This window comes from Sturnira hondurensis, unplaced genomic scaffold (genome assembly GCF_014824575.4).
Source record: "Sturnira hondurensis isolate 20B ecotype Veracruz unplaced genomic scaffold, ASM1482457v3 Scaffold0001872, whole genome shotgun sequence".
In the NCBI taxonomy this organism is placed as follows: Eukaryota; Metazoa; Chordata; class Mammalia; order Chiroptera; family Phyllostomidae; genus Sturnira; species Sturnira hondurensis.
This window is the reverse complement of record NW_028074503.1, coordinates 38,821,147-38,843,101: the sequence shown is the minus strand read 5'-3', so window position 1 is coordinate 38,843,101 and position 21,955 is coordinate 38,821,147. Positions and strand designations below refer to the sequence as shown.

Sequence of the window (21,955 nt, the reverse complement as noted above, 5' to 3'; positions counted from 1 at the left end):
GTGTCGTGACCCAGCACATGTGGTGTCGAGGGCACTATTTGTGAGGGGGAGAAGTGTGATATTTTGAAAGATCTTTATAACCAAGGTCTTTTTAGCCACTTTATTAGAAAATGAGTCTTGTAAGGACTGTCTGCACTCCCGTGCACTGCTGGCGTGGGGGGCTTCTTTCTGTCTGCCCCTGGAGCTGGGGTACTTCATGGAGAATCTTATAGCCACGCCGTGATAAACAAGAAGAAGATAATTTCCACGCTGTTGGCCGCCCAGCCCACCTGGGAGCTGCTGGCCCCCGGCTGGCTTGTGTGTCCCTCCCAGCTTTCTGCTTGTCCCTGATGGGTCCCTTCCCTCCCTCCGGATCAATGTGGGACCTGCCCGTGACACCGCCCTTCCCTCTGTGGTGGCTCCAGGCCACAGAGCAGATGGCAGGGCCTCCAGGCTCAGAACTAACTCATTACCTTCACCCAAGGCATCTTTTCCGCGTGGGCTTCTGCGCCTTTGAAAATAGACTTTATCTTTGAGAGCCCGTCGGGCCAGACGGCTTCTTCCCTTGGCCTCCAGTTCTGGTCAGCAACAGAGCCAAAGGGAGAGCTCTGCGTCTAGACTATGCAGAGCCACTACCCACTACCGGTCAACAATACAGGACAAACCCACCCAATGTGAATAGACATTTCTCCAAAGACAACACACAGGCGATCGGTTAAGCATGTGAAAAGAGGCTCAAGGTCACTGGCCACCAGGGAAACTCAAATCAAACCACCAGGAGACAGCACCTCACACCTACTCTCTGGTTAAAATCGCACGTCAATGAGGACAAGTGTTCACGAAGGTGTGGAAACCCTGGAACCCGGGACAGTGCTCCTGGGGACGCAGAGTGGCGCAGCCGTCCTGGAAGACTGTCGGTCTGTCTGTCCTCAAGTGATTAAACCTCCGCCCAGCAGTTCCGCCCTTAGTCACATCCTCCAGGGAGATGCAGATGGGTGTCCACACAGAAACTCGTACATGGTACACTGTCCACAGTAACCTCACACACAACAGCCACGACCTGCGTGTCCATCAGTGGGCGAGCAGGTAAGCAGAGCATGGGGTACATGCTCAACAGAACGCCACTCGGCCACGGAAAGGAAGGAGGTGCCGGTGCACGCTGAAGCGTGGGGGAGCCCTGGACACCGAGCTCAGTGTGAGGCACCTGGCCCAGCAAACCACATGTGGTACCAGCCCCTCCCCACCTGGGCAGGAAGCACCCAGAAAAACGGTCCCAAGCAAAGGTCTGAGACACAAAGCAGACTGGTGGCGGGCTGGGCTGGCAGAATTGGGGGAGATGGGAAGGGACTGATGGTGACGAGCAGGGGAGTTCTTTCTGGGGTGATGACAAGTTCTTAAGCTGGTTTTGACCATGATTGTACGATTTGGAGCACACTACAAACCACTGAATTGGACACTTTAAATACGTGAATTGTAAGGTATGGGAGTTACATTGCCTTACAGGTGCAATAAAAATAACAACCATAAATATAAACACTCGTTCTGCAATACAAATATATTATGCAGCATGAAAAATGCCTGTAAGGGAAGCTGAGAAGTGGGAAGACTCAAGGTCAAGGTGAGGCAGGCTCATTGGTAAGTGGATTAAGAGCTTGGGCCATAGATGGTGCCAACAAGCCACCCCCGAGCACCCGCTGCCTCATCCCATTGGGAGCGGCGCTGGACCCAGCCAAGCTCTGCGGGGCAGAGCCAGGACCCAGGGGCTTGCTGAGTTTTAACTGTTTCATATTTTTTATCTTCTCACTGTTCATATTTTTTATCTTTTCTTAGGTAAGTCCCTTTAGCATTTCATATAATAAGGGCTTGGTGATGATGAACTCCTTGAACTTGACCTTATCTGAGAAGCTCTTTATCTGCCCTTTCATTTTAAAGGAAAGCTTTGCTGGACAGAGCAGTCTTGGATGTAGTTCCTTGCCTTTCATAACTTGGAATACTTCTTTCCAGCCCCTTCTTGCCCATAAGGTATCTTGAGAAATCAGCTGACAGTCTGATGGGAACTCCTTTGTAGGCGACACCCCCCCTTATCTCTTGCTGCTTCTAGGATTCTCTACTTATCTTTAATCTTAGCTAATGTAATTATGATATGCCTAGGTGTGTTCCTCCTTGAGGACAACTTTTTGGTTACTAACAACCACACCTAAAACAAAAGCAAACTAAGCAAACAACTACAACAGGAACAGAACCACAGAAATGGAGATCACATGGAGGGTTAGCAAGGGGAGTGGGAGGAAGAGAGAGGAGGAGAAGGTACAGAGAATAAGTAGCATAGACAGTAGGCAGAAAATAGACAGGCAGAAGGCAAGAACAGTATGGGAAATGTAGAAGCTAAATAACTTATGACACATGGACATGAACTAAAGGGGGGGAATGTGGGTGGGAGGGGGCGTGCAGGGTGGAGGTAAATGAAGGGGGAAATTGGGCAACTGTAATGGCATAATCAATAACATATGTTTTTTAAAAAAGACCCAAGGGCTGCACATGAATCAGGAGGAAAGGACACCTGGGGACGGGCAGCGGCCGGACAGGATGTTCGGGGCACCCGGGGAAGGCTCTCTGCAAAGGAGTGGGCTCTCTTTTGCACCAACCCATTCCATTTCCATTGAAAAACTGGGTGGTGCTCCTCTCAATAAAAAATGGGACGGGGCATTTAAAGAAAAGGAAGAAAGCAGTGGTGGAGAAGGCTGAGAACTGTGGGGATTTCAGTACCGGCCCCCACCCTTCCCGACAGGAAAGATGCACCCGGACTGGCCTCCAGAGGGCGGTCCGTGGCAGTTGTGGTGGCCGAGGTCTGCAGCACCGCGCTTTCCCACAGCTCCCGTGGAGCGCCCGGGGCCACGGGCTGTGTCCCTGGAGAAGGACTGTAACACCCCGTAGGGTCCCTGCCCCCGAGTCTGTTTGCTCGGGTTTCAGTCACAAACCTGGGAGTGAGGAGCGGTTTGCTGGTGAACAGAGCACAGAACCCAAGTGAAAGCATCTGGCCTCCCCCAGCACAGGGCCTGTGCCCAGCCTGGTTCCTCCCCATACACCCAGGGGGGCTCATCAGCCAAACCCTTGCCCATCAGAAACCTCATGCCGGGTCAACTTGGACACCAAGATCCCCACCTACCCAATCGCTGACAGCCCCGGTGGTTGCTTTACAAAGGTGGCTCTGGCCGGGACTGAACGGGTGGCTTTGTAACAGTACAGGATACACCTTATTGGTCTATCTCACCACCACGGGATTAGAAATAAAACCCGAACCTCCCCTCCCCTCGCAGGCCCTTCTGGACTCTGTTAACTCCCCGCAGGGCTGGGCTGAGCCAGGCATTCCTGCTCAGGTGAACTCCGGCAGCATGGAGCCTCGAGGGGGCACGCGGTCAGGGCGTGGCTCTGGCTCTCAGAGGGCAGCCGGACACACCTGGGGTGGAGGAAGCCATTTACAGAAACAGAATCCCCCCCAAAGCCCCAAGAGCTACAAGCTTCTCCATCGCCCTCCAGTCTCCGCTGTGATGGGCAAGTCAGACCTCCAAGAAGGGCTCGGCTCAGGCCGAGTCCCAAACCCAAGGTGCTGCCCACCCCACGGGCTGGCGGGAAGGCCCCGGCGAAGACACGGCAGTGCCTGGAAGCAGGATCACCAGATGGGGTTGGGCAGGGGCAGCCCGGTGCAGGCAGGGGTGCAGGGAGGGCTCGGGATCAGGTTCCAGCTGGTGCTGACCGCCGGCGTGGGCAAGTGGCCCAGGCTGGACACAGCACACGTTTGCTGGGCTGTCCTGAACAAGGGAACCTGGAGGGGACTTGGGTCAAGGCCTTGAGGCTCCTCCCTGCTAGTTACCTAGGATGACCACTCCCTCCCTGGAGCCAGCCGCCAGGCGGATCATAGAGGCAGGCGGGGGAAGGCCAAAGGTTCTTCCCAGGTTTTTGCCTTCTTAAAGACAACCAGCTTAAAAACGCATTTCACAAAAGGCCATTCAGGGCTGAGGCTTCCTGCCCGCCACTCCCCGTACTCCCAAAGCCTCAGGGTGGATGCAGAGGTTACCGTTTTCTCTATTTTTTTTCTCGGTTTTCCTCTGGATGAATGCTGTAGTATCGTGGTGGTGTAACAGGCAGGCATGATGGCTGCTTCCCCCGCACCCGTGTCCCCTCCTGCCCAGTGACAGGAACTTCGACCAGGCCTACTTCCCCCTCTGATGCTGTGAGCTGCAGCCACGAGTCTTTGCTGGGAGCAAGTTGCTGAGGGCAGGAGCATCCCTACCTCTGGATTGCCCCTCCCCATCTCCATGCCAAGTGCATCTGGGGCTGCAGGCTGCGGGGCAGAGGAGGTGACTGCACCGGCTGGCCCGGCTGTGCAGACCTCGTGTTGCTGAGACATGTCCAAACTGCCCTCGAAGGGAAGCCTGATTGGTCCAGCCACAGCAGCTGGGCCTGTGTCCTCACTAACTAGTGCGTGGTGGTTTAAGGAGCCACACAGGTCTCTCATAAGCTTTCTGACCCAGACACCACAAAGTCCCAAGAGCAGAGGGACCCTGACTTTCACTCGGGTCAGAAAGGCCCCTCTGCTCCCAGCTCTCCCAGGTCAGGAGCACGCCTGGCTGCCAGGTTCTGCCTCTTTCCCCGTGAGAACGGGCAGCTGCGTTGTTGGCAGACGCCCAAGCCGCGCACTGATGGGAAAGCAACACAGCAGACCTGGGACTCTGCAGTCCCCTTAGTGGGCAAAGCCTTTCATTCTCTAAGCAGAACTCCAGGTGAAGTGCAGGAATCCCCGGGCACACAGCCCTGAGGACTGGGTCCCCCCAGTGCAGAGGGACGGAGAACAGGCTGTCTGCCAAGGATGAGCCTCCCTGGGGACCAGAAGAAAGCCGGGTGGTTGGGCAGAGATGCGGAGAGAGCAGAGCCCAAGGCTTCAGGAGGCTGTGCAGGTGACTCCAGGGCGGGGGCAGACCCAGGGGGTGGAGGTGGCAGCAAGGTCGTGGGGGCTAAAAGACCGACTTTCAGGGCCACCATTCTGCTCTGTGACGTGCAGGCAGAGGCCCAATAAACAACAGCGCTATCCCACCCACGTTCTGACTGGAGTCAAGGCAGTCAGCAAGGCAGACTTTCAACTGACGAGGCCCTGCTTCCCAATTACTCTGAGCTGTGCATCCGCTGGGCCAATAGTCTCCATTCCATTTAAACCAATTTGATTGGATTTTTGGTGCCCGGACAGCATAAGACAAGGGGGCAGGTACAGACACCTCCATAATGGCTGGGAGGGGCTGGGAGAGGAGAGCCCGCGTCCACCCTGCCCCCACCCGCCCCATCCCATGCAGTGCACTGAGTCAGCGGGCAGTGACGCATCCAGGGCCCCTACGCACTTTATTTATCCACACAGCCCGAGACTGCACGACCCTTCCAGGCAGGGTCAGGATTGGAGGGTCCATGAGAAGACAGGAGAGGCTGGCCATGGCTACAATGTTCGGAGAAGAGCAGAACCACGGAACAACAAGAGGTCAGGGAGGGGACAGGCGCCCCGACCAGATATGCCCAGGGAGCCTGGCCCTGAATCAGAGGCAGAGGCGGAGCCAGGAAGCACCGAGGCCTGTTTAGCCAACTGGACACTGACTGGAACTTTCTACAGAAGAACTCGTGCCGTTAGAGCTGGAGACCAAGTCACGCTGAGCACCCCCGAGAACTCGGGGGCCACTCACAGCCACAGCCTGGCACAGGGCGCGTCATTCCTGGGCAGGCTGGGGCTCTCGTGTCCACTCGTGGACGAGGAGGAAGACAGGCTGCTTTTGTGAGAGATGGGAGGAGCATGAGGGTGGAGGCCCTCAGTCCTTCAGCTGCGACACTTCGTACAGGTATGCGGCCAGCATTTTGGTTCCTTCTATGTAGTTACGCCTAATGGGGAGAGAAGAGTCACCATGGTGGCTGGGGGCCCGCAGTCCAGGCACAGTGGCAGTCTGGGAGCACCCCTGTCCTGGCCAGCTGGCCGGCCCTGAGTTCTGCCTGACCCAGCGTCTGGGCACCTGGTTCCCAAGCACAGGTTCAGCCTGAGCATCCCTCTAGGAACAGGTCTTGGCCCCAGGCCCTTGGGTACTCAGGGTCTCATGGGGCCTCGCCTGTGTCACGGCCTTCCTTTGTTTCTGTGAGTCCAAATCTCCAGCTCCCGTCCTAGGACCCAGGTTTCTGTCCCTTCCTGCTGCCCTCCAGGCACGGTCTCGGCCGGCTCAATCCCTGGCCCTGCTTTCTCCCTCCCTCACCCCTTCCTCACAGCCTCAGGTCCTCACAGCCTATGCAGGTCTCTCCTCCCACTGCCAACTCAGAGGCCAGCTCCGTCTTGGCCACCTCACAGAGCCCCATGGCGCCCGTGGGAGCCAAGGGCGCACAAAAGCAGCCTGAGCAGCTCACACCAGTGTCCGATGTTTCCAGAGGCCCTCTGGGGACCTCAGGGAAGCGCAGAAACACAGACCACTGGGTGAACCCTGAAGAACAGCCTCCAGGACTCCTTCCCTGTTCCCCACCAAAAGCTCCACACCCTGCCCCCCAACCAAGGACAAATGGGACAGAGCTCAGGCGGAGGGGCCCAGAAACAGCCTCCCAGCAGCAGGGGAGTCTGGGGGCGGCAGAGATGCCAGGACGACCTGGCTCTCATGGCACTTCCCATGGGTCCCCCTGAGGAGACCTGCCCGGGCCGGGATGCGGACTGGGGTCTCACCTGTTGAGCTTCTCATTCTGGGAGTGGGCGCCGTCATCGGCTGACCCCACGGGCAGCAGCATGACATTCTTGCCCGTGGCCTCCTGAAAGGTCAAAGTCACGGGAATGCTGCCACCCTCCCTGGTCAGGTCCGGCTCCACGCCAAACACTGGGGGGAATGAAACAGAAGAAACGGTGAGCCCTGGAGCTGGGCCCCCACAGACCTGCTTCCTGCCCCACCAAGACCAGACCCCAAATGAGGCCTGGGACAGCGGCCCCCCTCCAGGCCCCCCAGCAGTACAGCCCAGCCTGAACACGAGCGCTCCTTAGCGCCCCGCCATGTGGCTTCATGCCCGCACAGTGCATGGGGCTGGCACAGGAGCACGAGGGCCTGGGCATTGTCCCCGGGGGAAAGTCTGACCTGTTTTCAGGGCTCTTCTCCCAGCCATGTAATGAGGGTGGTTGAAGTCGGACACCCAGGGCTTCCCACCATGGCCCAGGTACACCTTGAACTTGTTGGGGCTGTGCAGTTCAGCAAACTTCTCCGTCAAGTACTTTGTAACCTGAGCCCCGGACAGAAGAGGCACAGAGTGTCAGAAAGCTCGGCACCGCCTCTGCTGCAAGTGGTCTGTCCCACAGCCGGTGTGAGTGAGCAGGTGTGAGTGAGCACACAGGGCTCACACCTGGCCTGCAGGGAACCTGCCTGCGTCTACCAAGGGTCTACAGAGGGAGGCTGCAGTGGACCTACGGCGGGTCTACACTGGGCCTACGGCGAGTGCACAGGGCTTCACTACTCGTCTACTGCAGTCTCCTGGGTCTCCAGGGGGCCACTTCCTGCTGCTAAACGCTGATCTGCACAACAGTGGTAACGGAAAATGGGGTTTTGTCGAGAATCAAAATCTGGTTATTTGAAGGTAAAAGGTAATGTTTCAATGTCAAGCAATACCCTTTATGCATATATTTAAGTACCTGTAATCTTTAAGTCAAATTTTTAAAAATGTTTTTTTGCCTACTTCTTTATAAAAAGATCCAGACCAAAAACGGAGCCAGGTGGTGACCCAGGGACACCTGTGGATGACACGGGCCAGTCCTCTCCCAACAGGGAGGCCCTGCCTCCACCCCACCAAACCTTCCCGCCCAGGGTGACTGCTCCCGGGAAGCCCGCCGGGCCTGCAGCTACCAGAACTCATGCCCTCTGATGACCTCCCTTTCTGGATCCTCCCCTCCACTCTCCCCATGGCCAGAGGCAGCTCCCCCGGACTCACCGTAACACATTCAACCCAAACTTGCCGTCCGACCTGAGCCTTAGGATGAGGTCAGAGGTCAGGTTTTGGCATGCCTGGGCAGTGACAAAGGCCACCTCTGTGTGATGCTTTTTTATATGGCTTTTATCTCTGATCAGCCTCTGAACTGCGGATACTAGCAACAACCCAGGTGGCCGGGGCCCAGAGGCGGTGTGGGTGTGGATGCGGGTCCCCAGGTGTGCGTTGTCCCCCGAGGCCGAGCGGCCACACGGCAGCCCTCCCAGCGCCCCACATGCCTGCTCGGTGACAGCTTCGGGGGTCATGTTGGGCACCAGCCTGATGGAGAACTTGCCGATCACTTTCCTGGGAATCACGGTCTTGGCCCCGGAGCCAGAGAAGGCGCCTTCGATTCCGTGGAGGGACAGCGACGGGAACCGCCATCTGTGCATCAGGATGTCTTTCTGCAGAGAGCAGCAGAGTGGGTGAGGGGCCACGCTGTCTGCCTTTGAGGAGACAGGCGTGTAGTCTGGGATGTCCCTCTTCATCACTGCCTGCCCAGCGTCGGCACCAGCACAGGAAGGAGGCGCCCACCCCGCTGGGGCTGGCAGAGGGGCCGGCCCCAGTGTGCGCTGGTACCTGCATATGGCCCCAGAAAGGGGCTCTATGCTCCCAGGGGCCCCGAGTGTGCCACGTCCACACCCCGGTGCAGCTCTGGACCACCCGGTTCAACAAAACGGACAAGAGCCACGGGCTCCTGCCAGCTCTGTGGAATACGGGGAGGTCGCGGTGCCACGGACATCAAAGCCTCTGCAGGGCCAGAGGCACTGGGAGGAAGAGAACTTGGACCATCTGCCAACCCCTCCTGAGACTCATGGGGCACAGAACACGGGTGAACTTCCTTTGAGGGCAGAAAAGTCAGGACTGCCCACTGTACCCCAGACCCCACGTAAGCTCTGCACACAATTTTACACGCCTTGGCCTGCCTGTCTCTGAAGACATGGAAGGCCAAGGCTCAGCTGTGCTCCCCCCATACCCCAGGCCTGTCACCGGGGTTCAGCTATCACTGGATGGACTGAATGCAAGCCTGTGTCTCTCCTCCTAAACCAGGAGCTAAACCACCAGTGACCACACAGCTTCCCCCCAGGCTGAAGGAACATCTTGTGTGGTTGGCAACTGAACACGGGCTCCACCAGGTGGAGCTCGCGTTGCCTCTGCCAAGGCGGTGGCGGGGCAATCCCACACACGCAGGCAGGCGGCGGCCGCGTGCCTCCATCTCGGTCTGCTCTGCTCGTGTCCTCCCGCGCCCACGGCAACACCGGCACCACGTGGCCTTTCTAGCCCCTCTCGGCACCCAGCCAGGAGGGGCCTGCTTCCTTCTGGGGGCTGCACCACTTGCTGGCCCAGGTGCCCAGGGACGTGGCTCACCGCGCCAGCCCTCGGCCTCGCCCCGCAGGGCCTGGCAGTGGCAGCTGAGGCCGCACCTTGCAGTTGTGCCGTAAGGTCTGCGTCCCCACGTCCTTGGCGTACTCCTCCAGGTCGAAGTCGATCTTGTCGTAGAGCTCCAGCTCCTGCTCCGTCACAGGGGCCACGGCCTCGTGGATGCCGGGCACCAGGATCTTCCCCTTCCCGTCCGTCAGGGAGCCTGCAGCCGGGCAGGGAGGGGCATGCTCAGCAGGCAGGCAGCAGGGAGCCCAGGCCCTGCAGCCGAGCAGGGCCAGGAGTCCGGGCACAAGGGCCTTGGGAGGCACTTCCTGGGCACACGGGCGCACTTGGGCTCTGTACCAACCCGGCGAGGCGAGCGGCACCAGCTCCCCAGGTTAAGGCAGAGACCGAGATTGGAAAGGGCAGGCGAGCTGTCCCCAGTCACAGACCGGGACACCCTGAGCAGAGTGCCTTCCCAAGCTGTGGGGACTAGAGCGGGGTGCAGGGGAGACTGCAGTCCCAGGAGCAGCGCCGACTGCATAGCTGGCGGCCAGCCAGAGGAAGCAGGTGTGAGGAAGGGTGGGCGGGGCCTACAGCCTTGCTGTGGCCAGATGCAGCGTGAAAAGACCCAAGCAGATGCCCTGTGAGCGGTGTGGCACATAGTGTGTTGTCCAGAGGAAGGACAGTCGTGTGGTTCTAGGGGGCAGGCTGGGCAGGGATGCCGAGCTGCATCCTGGAGGCGAGGCAGGGTCCAGGGGCACAGGGAGGCAGGGGGCGGAGAAGGAAATGAAGGCTCGGTCCCTGGTCTCTAAAAGGGGACAGTGAGTGGAGGGAGGGAGGCGGGGAGCCTCAGTGAAACACAGATGTGGGTCACGCAGAATGCTGGAATGCACCTGACGCTGGTGACATCCAGGAAACACCCACCCCTTCCTCCCAACCCCCAGGTGCTGGCAGACAGATGCGCTTACCCATCAGCGCGATGAGGTCGGTCATGGCCTCGTACACTGAGCCCCCGTACACGCCAGAATGCAGGTCTCTATCGCTGCATTCCACCTGCATGGGACAGAAGCTGCACTGTCAGGCTGTTTGGTGGGAGCTCATTGTTATCACGTGACAGTGATTTTAACCAAGGACGCCACAAGTCCTGACAGGCAATTTTGAAAATCAAAATTTGCTCCCTCAATGAACTAAGCAAGGTGTTTCCTAAATTATAAAACTTGGAAGCAACAACAAAAAGTAACCTTGGAAATGTTAGCCACAGGTGAACCAGGAACCCTATCCACAGGTGAACGAGGAGCACTGACCCCAGGTGAATGAGGAGCGCTGACCAGCTGAGCCCCGATAAACAAGGGGGTGCTCAGAGCCAGCCAGGACCTGGGGCCCAAGGATCTGGGGTCAGATCCCACCCACCAGTGCCTCGATTCGTAACCAGGGCAGGGTAGCAATGGCTGGGAGCCCGGTCTCCTCCCTTATCATGTGACAGAGTAGGATGGCCTGCCTCCTGCCCGTTGGTTTATACGTGTGACAGGTAGAACGGCACCTTGCACACTGAGTGCTCAGGGTAGCAGCTGTGATCACTTCTGACACCTGTGCACCTACAAGCCACCCTTACAAGCAGGAGCTAACTTCACTATCATCACCTGGGCTGAAGGACCCCCCAGCAACCCCTCTGCAAAGTGGAAACTGGGGCTCAGCCCACCACATGATGAGTGGCAGGTCAGTCCTCCCTGGTCCCAGGTCCCTCGAGGTCACTCAGTGAAGGGGCAGGAGCCAAGGGCTGAAACACCAACACTTGCCCTTTTTTCATCCGTACCTGAGGACGTTTTTCCATTGCTGTTTTTAGAAAGGGAGGGAGGGAGACCAACATCGATGGGAGAGAAAAACATTGATCAGTTGCCTCCTGGACGCACCTGGACTGGGATCAAACCTGCAACCCAGGTATGTGCCCTGGCTGGGAACTGAACCTGCGACCTTTCAGGTAGGGTACCAGGTTCCAACCAGCGGAGCCTCATCAGTCAGGGCAGAACACTTCAGTGTTCAAAGGAAGTCTTTCTAAAATGCTCTGTGAGTCTCCCTAATGGACTGGCATTTGACTTTTGCTCCACTGCTGCAAGGCCGTGCGGCAAAGAACGCCCCCAGTTTGAAGGTGATGACGCCGGAGCTGCCGGCACCGAGCCCGGAGCAACACCGAGGTTTCTGCCACAGAGAAGCGGGCGCCTCGAGCCTGCAGCCCACTTCCTGAGATTGGCGACCGTGGGCCAGGGAGGGGCCAGCTGGCCGCGGACCTCCCGGAGCGTGGCACAAACCTCGATGAAGAAGTAGCAGATGCCCCGCAGGCCGTAGGTGATGCAGGGCTTGCTCTTCCCCAGCCAGTAGTTGTCGGAAATGCAGACGTAGTCCACACCCTTGAAGAAGGTGTCCTTCCGGGCGAAGATCAGCTCGTCCAGGCCCTCAGAGCCCGACTCCTCCATGCCCTCCAGGCAGAACCGGAGGTTGACGGGGATCTCCTGTGATGGGGGGGTGTCAAGAGGGTGCTCAGCGTTCTGTCTTAGAGACAGCACACAGGAGTCCCCAAGCATTTTCAAACCGCCAATTTCCAGGACCCAGCCCCTCGCCGCCCCCCAGACCGAGCACTGGGGCTGGGCTGGCTGTGCGCCTCCCCTAGTGGAGCCCTGGTCCCTAGGCCCTGGGCTGTCAGGGGACGAGCCTGGCTCCAGCCACAGTCACATCCTCACTGAGAACACCTCACTAGCCACCTCTTGGCGCAACTCAGCTCCTGGTCACAGGGGTCCCCGCGCTGGCCCAGGGCCAGTTAAGGTCTCCGACACGGTCCCTCTGAACACAACACTGGGTCTCTTAGGGCTGAGATTCTAGGCAACCCTTTCTCTCTGTTTCTCGGTGTTTCCCAAACTTTTAATGAGGACTGCACACAGTTAAGAAATACATTTTAACCATCAAACGTATTTTCAGAGGCTGTGAGGCGCACAGAGCCAGTGAATGGTCTGTTCACGGACACGGCCCTCGGGCACGAGGCCTGCCCTCCCCTCCCCCTGTGGGCCTGGCCCCTGCTGAGCCAGCAGGTGTGACCCTTGAACACCGTAAAGCAATTACACCTGCGGGGCTTCCTGATGCTGAAACCCAAGCTGTCCTCCAAGAGCTGAGTCCCTGGGCTGACACCCTGGGGGAGCTTGCTGCCTCTTGTTCCGGTGACCTTTGATCGGGGGGCCAGCCCAGCCTTGTCCCTCAGACGGTACCAGCACACCTGACTTGTTTTCTGGAAGGCTTCCAGGGCGTTCATCCAGCCGGCCACTGGCCCCTTGTCATCGGTCGCACCTCTCCCGTACAATTTGCCTAGAAGAGCAACAGGCAAATTCATGAAGTTACAACAGCAAGGAGACAGACGGGAGATAACCCTCCGTGAGCATATGCTAACATCTTAGCAAGACCACGTGTGTCCGGCCTGAGCTTCTCTCCACAGAAGCCCATGTTCAGGCTACCGGGAGTCTGGGTCCACCCCCGGCACTGTGGCGAGAATCCCAGAGAGTCCGCCATCATCTAAGGCAGCCATGCGGATGCTCCCTAGTCCGCCCCTGCAACCCGGCCCCCAGCCCTACCCCCAAGGACACGGCAGGTAGCCAGCGCCCAGTCCCTGCTAACTCAGGGCACACACTTCGGCCCCGGCCCCGGGAACACGCTATCAGCAGGCAGCTTGTTACCACCTCTTGCCATAACCAGCCGGTAGAGGCAAGGGCGAGAAAGGTGAGCTGGCACAGGTAGGAAGCACGGAGCGCCCTTCCCAAGAGAACTGCAAACCTCAGCTGTGCCCCAACCCCAACATCTCCTGTGGGCTTGTTACCGATTCTCGGGGCCACCACGAGAACGGACAGCACGGTCCTGCTGCTCCGCAGTGGAAGGGATCACACTCGGCCCCCCCGCCACTGGCTCCCGGGGCACCCCCGAGACGAGGTGTCTGGGCTGGAGGAACAGGCTGGGCCCTCCTCCTGGCCCTTTGTCACGGGGCGTGGGGCAGCGAGGTGACCAGGGCACAGCGCTGTGGCCAAGGCCTGCCCGGACTCTGCCTCCCCCCGGCCTGGCCAGCCCTCCAACATCCTCATCCGCAAGACTGTTTTCAAACGTCTGGCAGCTGTGGCAGGGCCCAGCTGAAAGTAGCCAGGGGCTTAAAGGCATCCTTACTGGGCATTTCCTTTTACATGAAACCCAGCTTTTCACAAATGCTAAAGATCTCTCCTGAAAAGCATCCTCATTCCTGGAACGAGCGCTGATGAGGTGACCGCAGTGTGCTGACCACAGGGTGTACCAGAGAGGTGCGCCCCTCCCCCGTTCTGGGGTGGACGCTGAGCTACCGAGGCAGCTTGTCTGTCCAGTGAAACTGGTGAGGGGCTGCATCTGCAGGTGTGCACAAGGTATGGGTGGGGGAGGGGCCATGGGGGGAGGGGCCACACGGCAGGGAGGGGACAAGATGGGGTTGGGGGGAGCCAGTGTGACTGAGTCTGCAGAGGCGTCAGGTGGAGGCGACTCAGCAGGTGCTGTTGCTGTGGGCAGGGTGGAGGGGGCTCAACGGCGTCAACAGCCACTGGAGGGCCTGCCAAGTGCGGGGAGATGGTGAGAGAGGACAGGAGGACAGGCAGGCTGGCGCTCGGAGCGCTGGTCCAGACAGCGGCGGGGGAGGGGCCTGTCCTGCCGGAGGTCAGCGTTCCAGCTCACCACGCTGTGGCAACCACGCGGCACGCAGCTGACCTTCCTCAGACTCGGCCTGAGGACAAAGACTGGACTGCTCACGGGAACGGCACGCCTGAGGAAGGACTCTCAGTACAGACAGCCCCGACTTGGCCCGAGGGAGCACGGTGCGAGGGGACAGGCTTCTCATCTGGCCAAGGCTGGTGGCCGGCACGCACAGGCAGAGGTGTAGAGAGGCAGGCCGAAGGGGCTCTCCAGCAGGGGGGGAAGGAGAGGTCAGCCTAGTGGCTGGGGCGAGGGGGTCCACGATAAAGCCTCTACATGCCTGTGCCTGCCCGGTGGGGTGGCATCCATGACCATGACCGAGCCACCTCGGTCCCTGCCCAGGGTGGCCGTTTCCCTCCTGTCTCCAGGCAGAGCTGCTGAAATGCACCATAGAGACATTTAGAAATCAGCTGTCCCCGGGGGGCCTGGCGTCGAGGGCTGCGCTGCCCCCACTCAGAACTGGGGGAGCCCAGCTGACAACACCCCACTCCCACAGGATGGGGCGCTCTGCTGTGTCTGTGACTCCACATATGTGAGACTTTCTCCCCGAAGCTGATGTCTGCTTTATGTCAAACAGCTTGTCCTGGGCAGGTGACCAAGGGCACGTTGGTGACTCTGCCGGGGCGAGGCGGCAGCCTTGGGAGCCCTCCCCTCCCGGACAGCATCCTCACCGTCCCGCTCCACCAAAGTGAAGGGCTCGCTGTCCCAGCCGTCCTCCAGGGCTGCCGGCTGCACGTCCAGGTGGCCATAGATACACACCGTTTTCTTCTGGGGGTCAGAGCCCAGCTTGCCGAGGAGAATGGGGGGCAGTGGTATCTCCGAGCCGTCAGGGAGCTGGGTGGGGAGAAAGGCAAGCCAACACAGCCTTTGTTTAAAAACCTGCCATTTATGGCCGACATTATTAAAATACCTGGAGTGTTCTTACCCTTCTCGTCAATCGCTCTCATTGTGGAGTTAAGATCAGTCTGCTCAACCGGATCATTAATTAACAAGAATTTACTTTCCTATAATCCAGAGAACAAAGACACTGTTGTGTTTACCAACTGCAGGCCCTTTGGTAAATTTTTTAAGGCAGATTGTTTTTTAACTTTTATGTAACAAGACATGTTATGAAAGGTGAGTTTGGGATGCAACTTATTCCAGTACTTTCTAAAATAGTCAATAAAAACCACTACAATCTTAAAGCAGAAGGCAGGTGTCCGGAAATCTGTACGTGGATTCCAGTTCTGCACACACAGGACCATAGCCCAGGGTGCAGTGACCAGTCATGGGGAGCCCATGCTTACGCACTAGCGGCTGGTCCTCGGCTTCCCCCCCCACCGAGGGCCTGCCCGGTCTCCCCCAGTCCCGCAGGGGCGGGCTCAGTGCGTTAACCATGGCATCCTGGCCATCCAGGACGGGGAGGGGGGGGTGCAGCGGCAAACCCGGGACTCCTCCCACACGCATGTCGGCTGGACCCTCTGGCTGTCACTTTAAATGCACCTGCTCCCCCGGCTCCTATATCCCAACAGGGACTCCTGTCACCACAACGAAGTACCCCCAGCAAACCGCTGGGGTGTCGGGGCCAGAGAGCAAACAGCACAGCCCCCACTGTGCCAGGTGCTGGGCAGGGATCATCTGTACTAAAACCATCACACACGTGCACATCAGTCTAGTTACTAGGAAACGGTCTCCGTGGGAACGTTAACAAACACATGGCTAAACTGTAATGAGGCTAAACCTGCAACTCACAGGCGAGAGGCGGGCGAGCAGCTAGTAGCGGTGACCAGCTGTCAGGACGCAGCAGGTGATGGTGCCAGGGGCCCTGAGCGCCACTGGGCGCGCACGGCCTTCCAGAATGCAGCAGGCTGCTGGGACTCCTGCGGGATGCGCATTTGTCTCCCGAGTGCCACTCATAAAGCCCCGGCGTGAGTGATGCTCCGGAGCCCCACAGGTGCCCATGTGCAGCCCTCACGGGGACGGCCTCCGTGAGCCACCAGGGACAACGGGCCACTCCTCACGCTCCCTGCCCTGGTCTCACAAGTCACTGCACTGGGGCTTCGGCTGGTCTGCAGCGCCTCAGGGGAGGAATGGTGTTCGAACGACAACCGATTTTCTCTAAATAAACTTCCACGCAAAACAACTACTCTGAAATCCTTTAGAATTTTCAAAGGAGCTGTGTGGACCCACAGGTAAGTCAGTAGGAAATTCACACACCCCTCTATCTGGGTGTCCCTGACCGCTCCAGGCTCGACAGTCCGAGCTCGCAGAGGCCGCGCCCTGTCTTCCACTAGCACACCTGCCGGTACAGAGCTGGGGACCAGGGCTCCGTGTTCTGCCGTCCTTTTCGTCCCATTCCCATGGCCACCATCAGAAGGGGACGCAGCACCCAGGGAGCCTCGCTCCATCCCGCACATTGTCACTTCTTCGCTGCGGAGCCAGGGCTGCCCCACTTCCTGAGCCCCTCCACCTGGGACCGGGCCCTGGGTGAGCAGGTCTCCCACACCTGCAGGCCAGGCAGCCGGTTTCTGCACCAGCTGGGGCAGTGCGGAAAGGCCCCAGCAGACAGGCCCCACCTGACCTTGGATGCACCAGCCTGGGCGGGGAGGCCCAATGTCAAACAGCCCCAAATCAGCTCCAGGGCCTTACCCACTAGGCCGTGTGCCCTGAGGCTTGTCACCAGGACTCAGAGCCCCTGTGACACCATCCTTCCTCCGTGAGCCTGTGTGTGCGTCCGATAACACCCACTCTCTCTCCACACCTGTCTGAGGTCACCTGGACCCAAGAACCAGAGCACCTCTGCCCAGTGCCCTGATGGGAGACGGATGCTCCATGACCTCACTGCACAGGCAGCCCTGGATGGCGCAAACAGCGATGAAATCTGTTGAGTCCTAGGTAAAAATGGGTGCCACGCAGTTCAAAGTACTGTGGAAGTCATTTCAGTCCCCGAGTCCCTGTGGGGGGCCTTCTCTTAAAAACTGTGCTGTGTGTCTGCACTCAGGAGCCCCGGCCTGTCCGTGGCAGCAAAACAACTGGGGAAAGCTATCTGTCCCCAGGTTTGTTTCCAATACACTAGGGAAAAATGGAGTGGGGGCCAATCAGGCACACTCCCGAGAGAAGGTAATACAAAGAATTTAGTTCATTTTCTCATGAACGGAGGGAAGCGAGAGGAAGCTGTGAATTCTATTACATAATCGTAAGGCAGTGATTAAATCTGCAGTCAGGCGAAACCACGCACACACTCGGCCAGCCTGGAGCCTGGAGCCAGGAGGCCGCCTCTCCTCCCTGTACTGTGGGCTGCAGTGGCTCCTGGGGGAGTGCCAGCCCGCCTGGGCCTCTGGGTGCTTTTGGTCATGGAAAGAGCAGACTGGGCTGAACGTCCTCACGTACAATCCAGGGACGATGACCTCAGCTGACACCTACACCATTGGGCAAGAGACCTGAGATAAACCAAACTTTGCCACACCCTGCAACTTCGAAAATATATGGCACGAAACGTGTAATTCAGGTGGGCCTGGCCTCGTCCGAAACTAAGAATGGGCTGCTTAGCAGGAAGTGGCCCGTGCACGGTGGTCAGGAAGAAAACAGGCCACAGCCACCTGCCAGAGGCCAGCCTCCACACAAAGTCCCTCTTTGTCAAGAACAAGTGCTCTTACTAACAATCGGGGCCTGGGGACAGTGTGGGGACAGTGGGAGTCTTCGTGTGCTCACACCTTCCTGGACAGAGTGGACCTGCCCACTTTGAAAGGAAGCTGATTTCTGGGACATCTCGGCTCTTTTCTAAGAACAGCCCCTGGGCTCACTTCTGCTCCGGTAACCCCTGTAACGCTCCCTCCCGGACAGAAATGCCCAGGATGACAAACCCTCTGCCTGTCCACCTACCTCCAGAAATCACACAGGGATTAGTATGCAAATCAGGCCGTTTTGTTTAAAGACAAGCAGGGTGGTTTAAAGAACACACCCCCCACACCGTACCTTCTGTTTTCCGATGTCCACCAGCTCCACGGAGCCACCCAACTGCTTGATGTCCGCGGCGGCGACTTCCATCATCCGCCTGATCTCCCCCCGCTTCTCGGGCCACGCGGACACACTCTGGATGGCCACCCATTCCGCAAGCTTCTGTTTGGGGACAGCGAGGAAAAGGGGACTCTCACGAGGTGCTCCTTGAGGAAGAAAGGCACCCATGCATCTGCCGTGTCCTGGGCACCCAGCGCTGGCCTGCGACCTGCGGCCACTCCACTTGGACCTTGTTGACCAGGTGTAGGGGACAGATCCACCATGCCTACTCTGTGCCTAAGGCTTTTAAAACGTGTCTTTACTGACCCTAAACAAGAAGTACAGCATCACGGAAATACGTCAGAATGTGTATTTTTAACCACCAAGCACGGGGTGCATGCAGGAGGCACTGCGTTCTGTGAATACTGATACCTGAGTCTGACTATAAAAGCGAGAAAACACCCGGGATTTTCAGTCCCACTCAGCTCGGTGATCACCCCGACAAGGGCCAAGATCCCCAAAGTATGCTTCTCAAAGAGAGAGAACGCTGAAAGGCTCGCCCGAACTGAGTCTGCCAACAGCGATCTCAGACATGGTTCTTTATGTCAGCCTCCAGAAACAGGTTGCACCGTAACTTCGGTGAATCTTTTAAAGCATCCCAAATGCAAAATAGGTCTCTGACCTAGATCAACTATGAAGAACTACAGATGGAGATTAACAATCTCATAAGATTTTTTGTCCAAAGCCAAGAAATGTTACCTTCTAGACATTTGAAGGTACAGAAGAGATAAGAGAAAAGGGTAATGAGGTGGTAAAGGAAAAAAACCTCTAGACTATACACACATGCGCACACGTTTTTAGTAGCCATTTTTTTTGGTTTGAGAACCTCTCGTAGCCAATTCCAGGCAGACAGCACAGCGCTCATGCTGCACACGAACCCCCGGAACCCAGTCACCTGAACACCGAGAGTGAGCGCCGTTCGCCCAACATCCCCCCCGCCCCCCAGAGCCGCTGCTCTGCTTCCCCGAGCCCTGTTCCCAGGTGGTCCACAAGTGAGAACAGGCGGTGTTGTTCTGTCCTTAATACTTCCCTGGAACAGCGTAAGACACAGTCGCTCCCCTGAGCCCCACAGAAGTAAGCTGGACTTTAGATTTAGCAGCATAAATAACTGTTCCCTCACCTTGATGTAGCGATCCTGATTGTCATCCACGTACTTGAACAGGGTGGTGAGGACCGACATCTTTCAACCCGAGGGCAGCCCTTGGAGACTCTGGGGAGGAAAAGCGACCGGTCAGTCCTGTCTCTAGACGACGAGCGCCCAACTGACTCAGGACGGACTCTGGATCAGGGCCACCAACTCAGACCCCACCCTCCCAGCCACCAGGGTTCCAGGAGGTACCAGTTGCCAGGAAACATAAGCTTTGGGATGCAGTCAGAGGTTCAGCTTGGTCTCCCACTCTCTCTCAGAGGGAACTGTAACCAAAGTGTGTCAAAGTGGCAGGTAATGAAGGAAGGGCCTGGTGGAAGACATTCTGATGAAAATTAAAAGTAGGTGCTTCCCAGTGACACGAACTTAGAGCACTTAAAATGTGTAACTTCACTCCCGTGAGGTACACAGAGAACTTTCCATCTGCTGTGGCCACAGAGGTGATCGTCACCTCCCCACCCCAACAAAAATGTCACAACACCGCAAAAAGCCCAAGGCCAGGACCTTGAACTCTGCAAGGAAGTCGACAGTCTGAGTCCAGGACCTGCCTAAGGCAACAGGTGCAACCTGCACACAGGCCTGAGCAGGAGAGGCAGCTCCACCCCTCTGGGCCCCAACTCCAGTTCCCACGTGTGGGACCCAGCACGCCCAGCTCCACCCCACAGGCACGGAGAGGGAAATCCTTTGGTGGACGGATCGCCTTTAAGATTTGAGGTGCACATGAGACAAAACCAATCCTGGTGCTTCCACTTTTGAAACTCCTTCAGCTGACAACTGGGTTCCCCTCCAGTACTGGGAAGGACTGGGCCACACCCCACTGACGTGCAGTTTAAGACTTGCAGCGGCAGACTCCCAGAAATGGCCACGTCCAGCAGTGCTTGTGCCCGGGCCGGCACAGTGCCTCACCAGCATGACTTTTGCTGGGTATGGGACTCCAAAGTAGTTTTTGGACAGAGAAGTGACTGCACCCGCGGTGACAGGAAGTGGGACGGCTGCACAGGGGCTGAGGAGCCACCCCTGCGCAGTGCAGTGTGAGGTCAGTGAGAGGTCAGTAAGGCCCTACCTAAGTCAAATGCCCATTCCCGGTGCCTCCTTCCTCCTCTGCAGACAGCAGCCTCAGAGCCTGACATACCCACCAGCCAACAGGTGGTGTCCGCGGAGGCTGAGCCCTGGAAGAGCCCCACTCCTGGTCCATGAACACTGCAGGCCTCATGGGTGTTAGTAAGTCAAATTTTCACCCACCCATCATCAAAACTGTAAACAGGAAGCATCTGTAACACTACACTAGGCTGGTACTTTTATTTGAGTTCCTGGTCATCGAGGGCCACAACCCCCCAACTCGCAGGGGTGTTTAAGCCTGGGCCTCCCACAGAGGTGGGACCCCCAACACCACGCCTTCGCCTAGAGCAGAGTCCGGGGATCAATCTGGGTGGGCGGCCAGACCAAGTACAGCTTCTCACACTCCTCCATCAGCTCGGCCCACCCAGGTCTCCTCCTTCTCCTTACTAGGGCTTCAGGGCTGTCCAGTCCTCTCCTGCCCCCATTACCTGGGGCTTGCTGACATCAATGTCTTAAGGCAATGGCGCGGTGCTGGTGTGAACCCAAGTACATATCCTTTGGAAATGGGTCCCGCCCTCACGGCCCCTCTTGACCCCTGAAGTTCCCGGGGAGCAACAAGGTTTCAAGAGGGAACCCAGTGGGGCAGGGGGACAGGGATGGAGCCCCTGGGATCACCTACAGCACCTGCAAACCCATCTCTGTCCGCACGTACTCAAGGGCGTACTTTACAGCAAGTAAATCCCGAATCCGGTCTGAGTCTCTGCAACAAACCACTACACCAGGGGCAGGGGCTTTCAACTGGCCCCATCCAGAGCTCCCAAACACACGGTCCCACGAACTCTGTCCCCATTCCTCGGGGCCGACACCAGGGACGTCCAAGTTGTGCACCCAAGGTGCCCGCACCCCAGCTCGGCTCCAGCATGAAGCCCAGGACCCCATCGCAGCGGCAGGGGCGGGCGGGCTGGCGGCCCCTCCGCGGGCCCCTCGGGCACGGGGGCGTGGGTGCCGCGACCCCGGGGCCAGGGCTGGCGTCTATTTCCCAGGTGAGAATTACCGGAGCTGATGTGACCACAGACCTGTTGAGACCCGCGAGCTGCAACTCCCGGCCTGGAATGTCGGCAGACCAGTCCAGCGGTTGCTCCTAGCAACCTCCGACTCCGGGCCGGGCCGCCCAGCCCCGACGCGAGCCGCCCAGCCCCGACCCGAGCCTTCTCAAAGCTTCTGCGGGACAAAAGCGTCCATGTTCTGCGGCCCTGGACCGGCGGAGCCACGGGTTCCGCGCCGGCCCCATTTGGACGAGACACCCGCGTCTCTGTCACTGCCCGAGGCAAGGGACCCAGAGATGGGCGCGGCCACGCCACACCCGACCCCGTGGCGGCCGGCGCACTCAGGCCCCCGTGGCTCCAGTCAGGCTGAAGTTGCAGCCCTCCGTCCCGCCTCGGCCCCTTCTGCACGCCGAGCCTGGTGCGACTACCGCCCGCCCGGGCCCCGTGCTGGGCCAGCGAAGGTCGCTCACCTCCCGCAGTGGCCGCACGCGTGACGCGTCTTGGTCACAGCAGCGCTCAGTGCAGTCTGCGCTCCACCCAGCCCACCAACCCCGGCCTCTTCCGGGGA

At 58.4% G+C, this 21,955-nt stretch overlaps 1 protein-coding gene across 1 annotated transcript; it reads right to left on the bottom strand.

The window, feature by feature from the left end:
* Positions 1-5,348: 5,348 nt before the first annotated feature.
* Positions 5,349-21,955, bottom strand: CNDP2 (carnosine dipeptidase 2). The gene is made up of 12 exons (XM_037035859.1): positions 21,858-21,955; positions 19,256-19,345; positions 18,055-18,198; positions 14,772-14,934; positions 12,620-12,708; positions 11,664-11,864; positions 10,326-10,410; positions 9,417-9,577; positions 8,232-8,396; positions 7,113-7,254; positions 6,713-6,860; positions 5,349-5,895 (listed from the first exon to the last, which is right to left on the bottom strand). The coding sequence occupies exons 2-12, from the start codon at positions 19,313-19,315 to the stop codon at positions 5,826-5,828; spliced, it is 1,428 nt and encodes a 475-aa protein (XP_036891754.1). The 5' UTR covers positions 19,316-19,345; positions 21,858-21,955; the 3' UTR covers positions 5,349-5,825.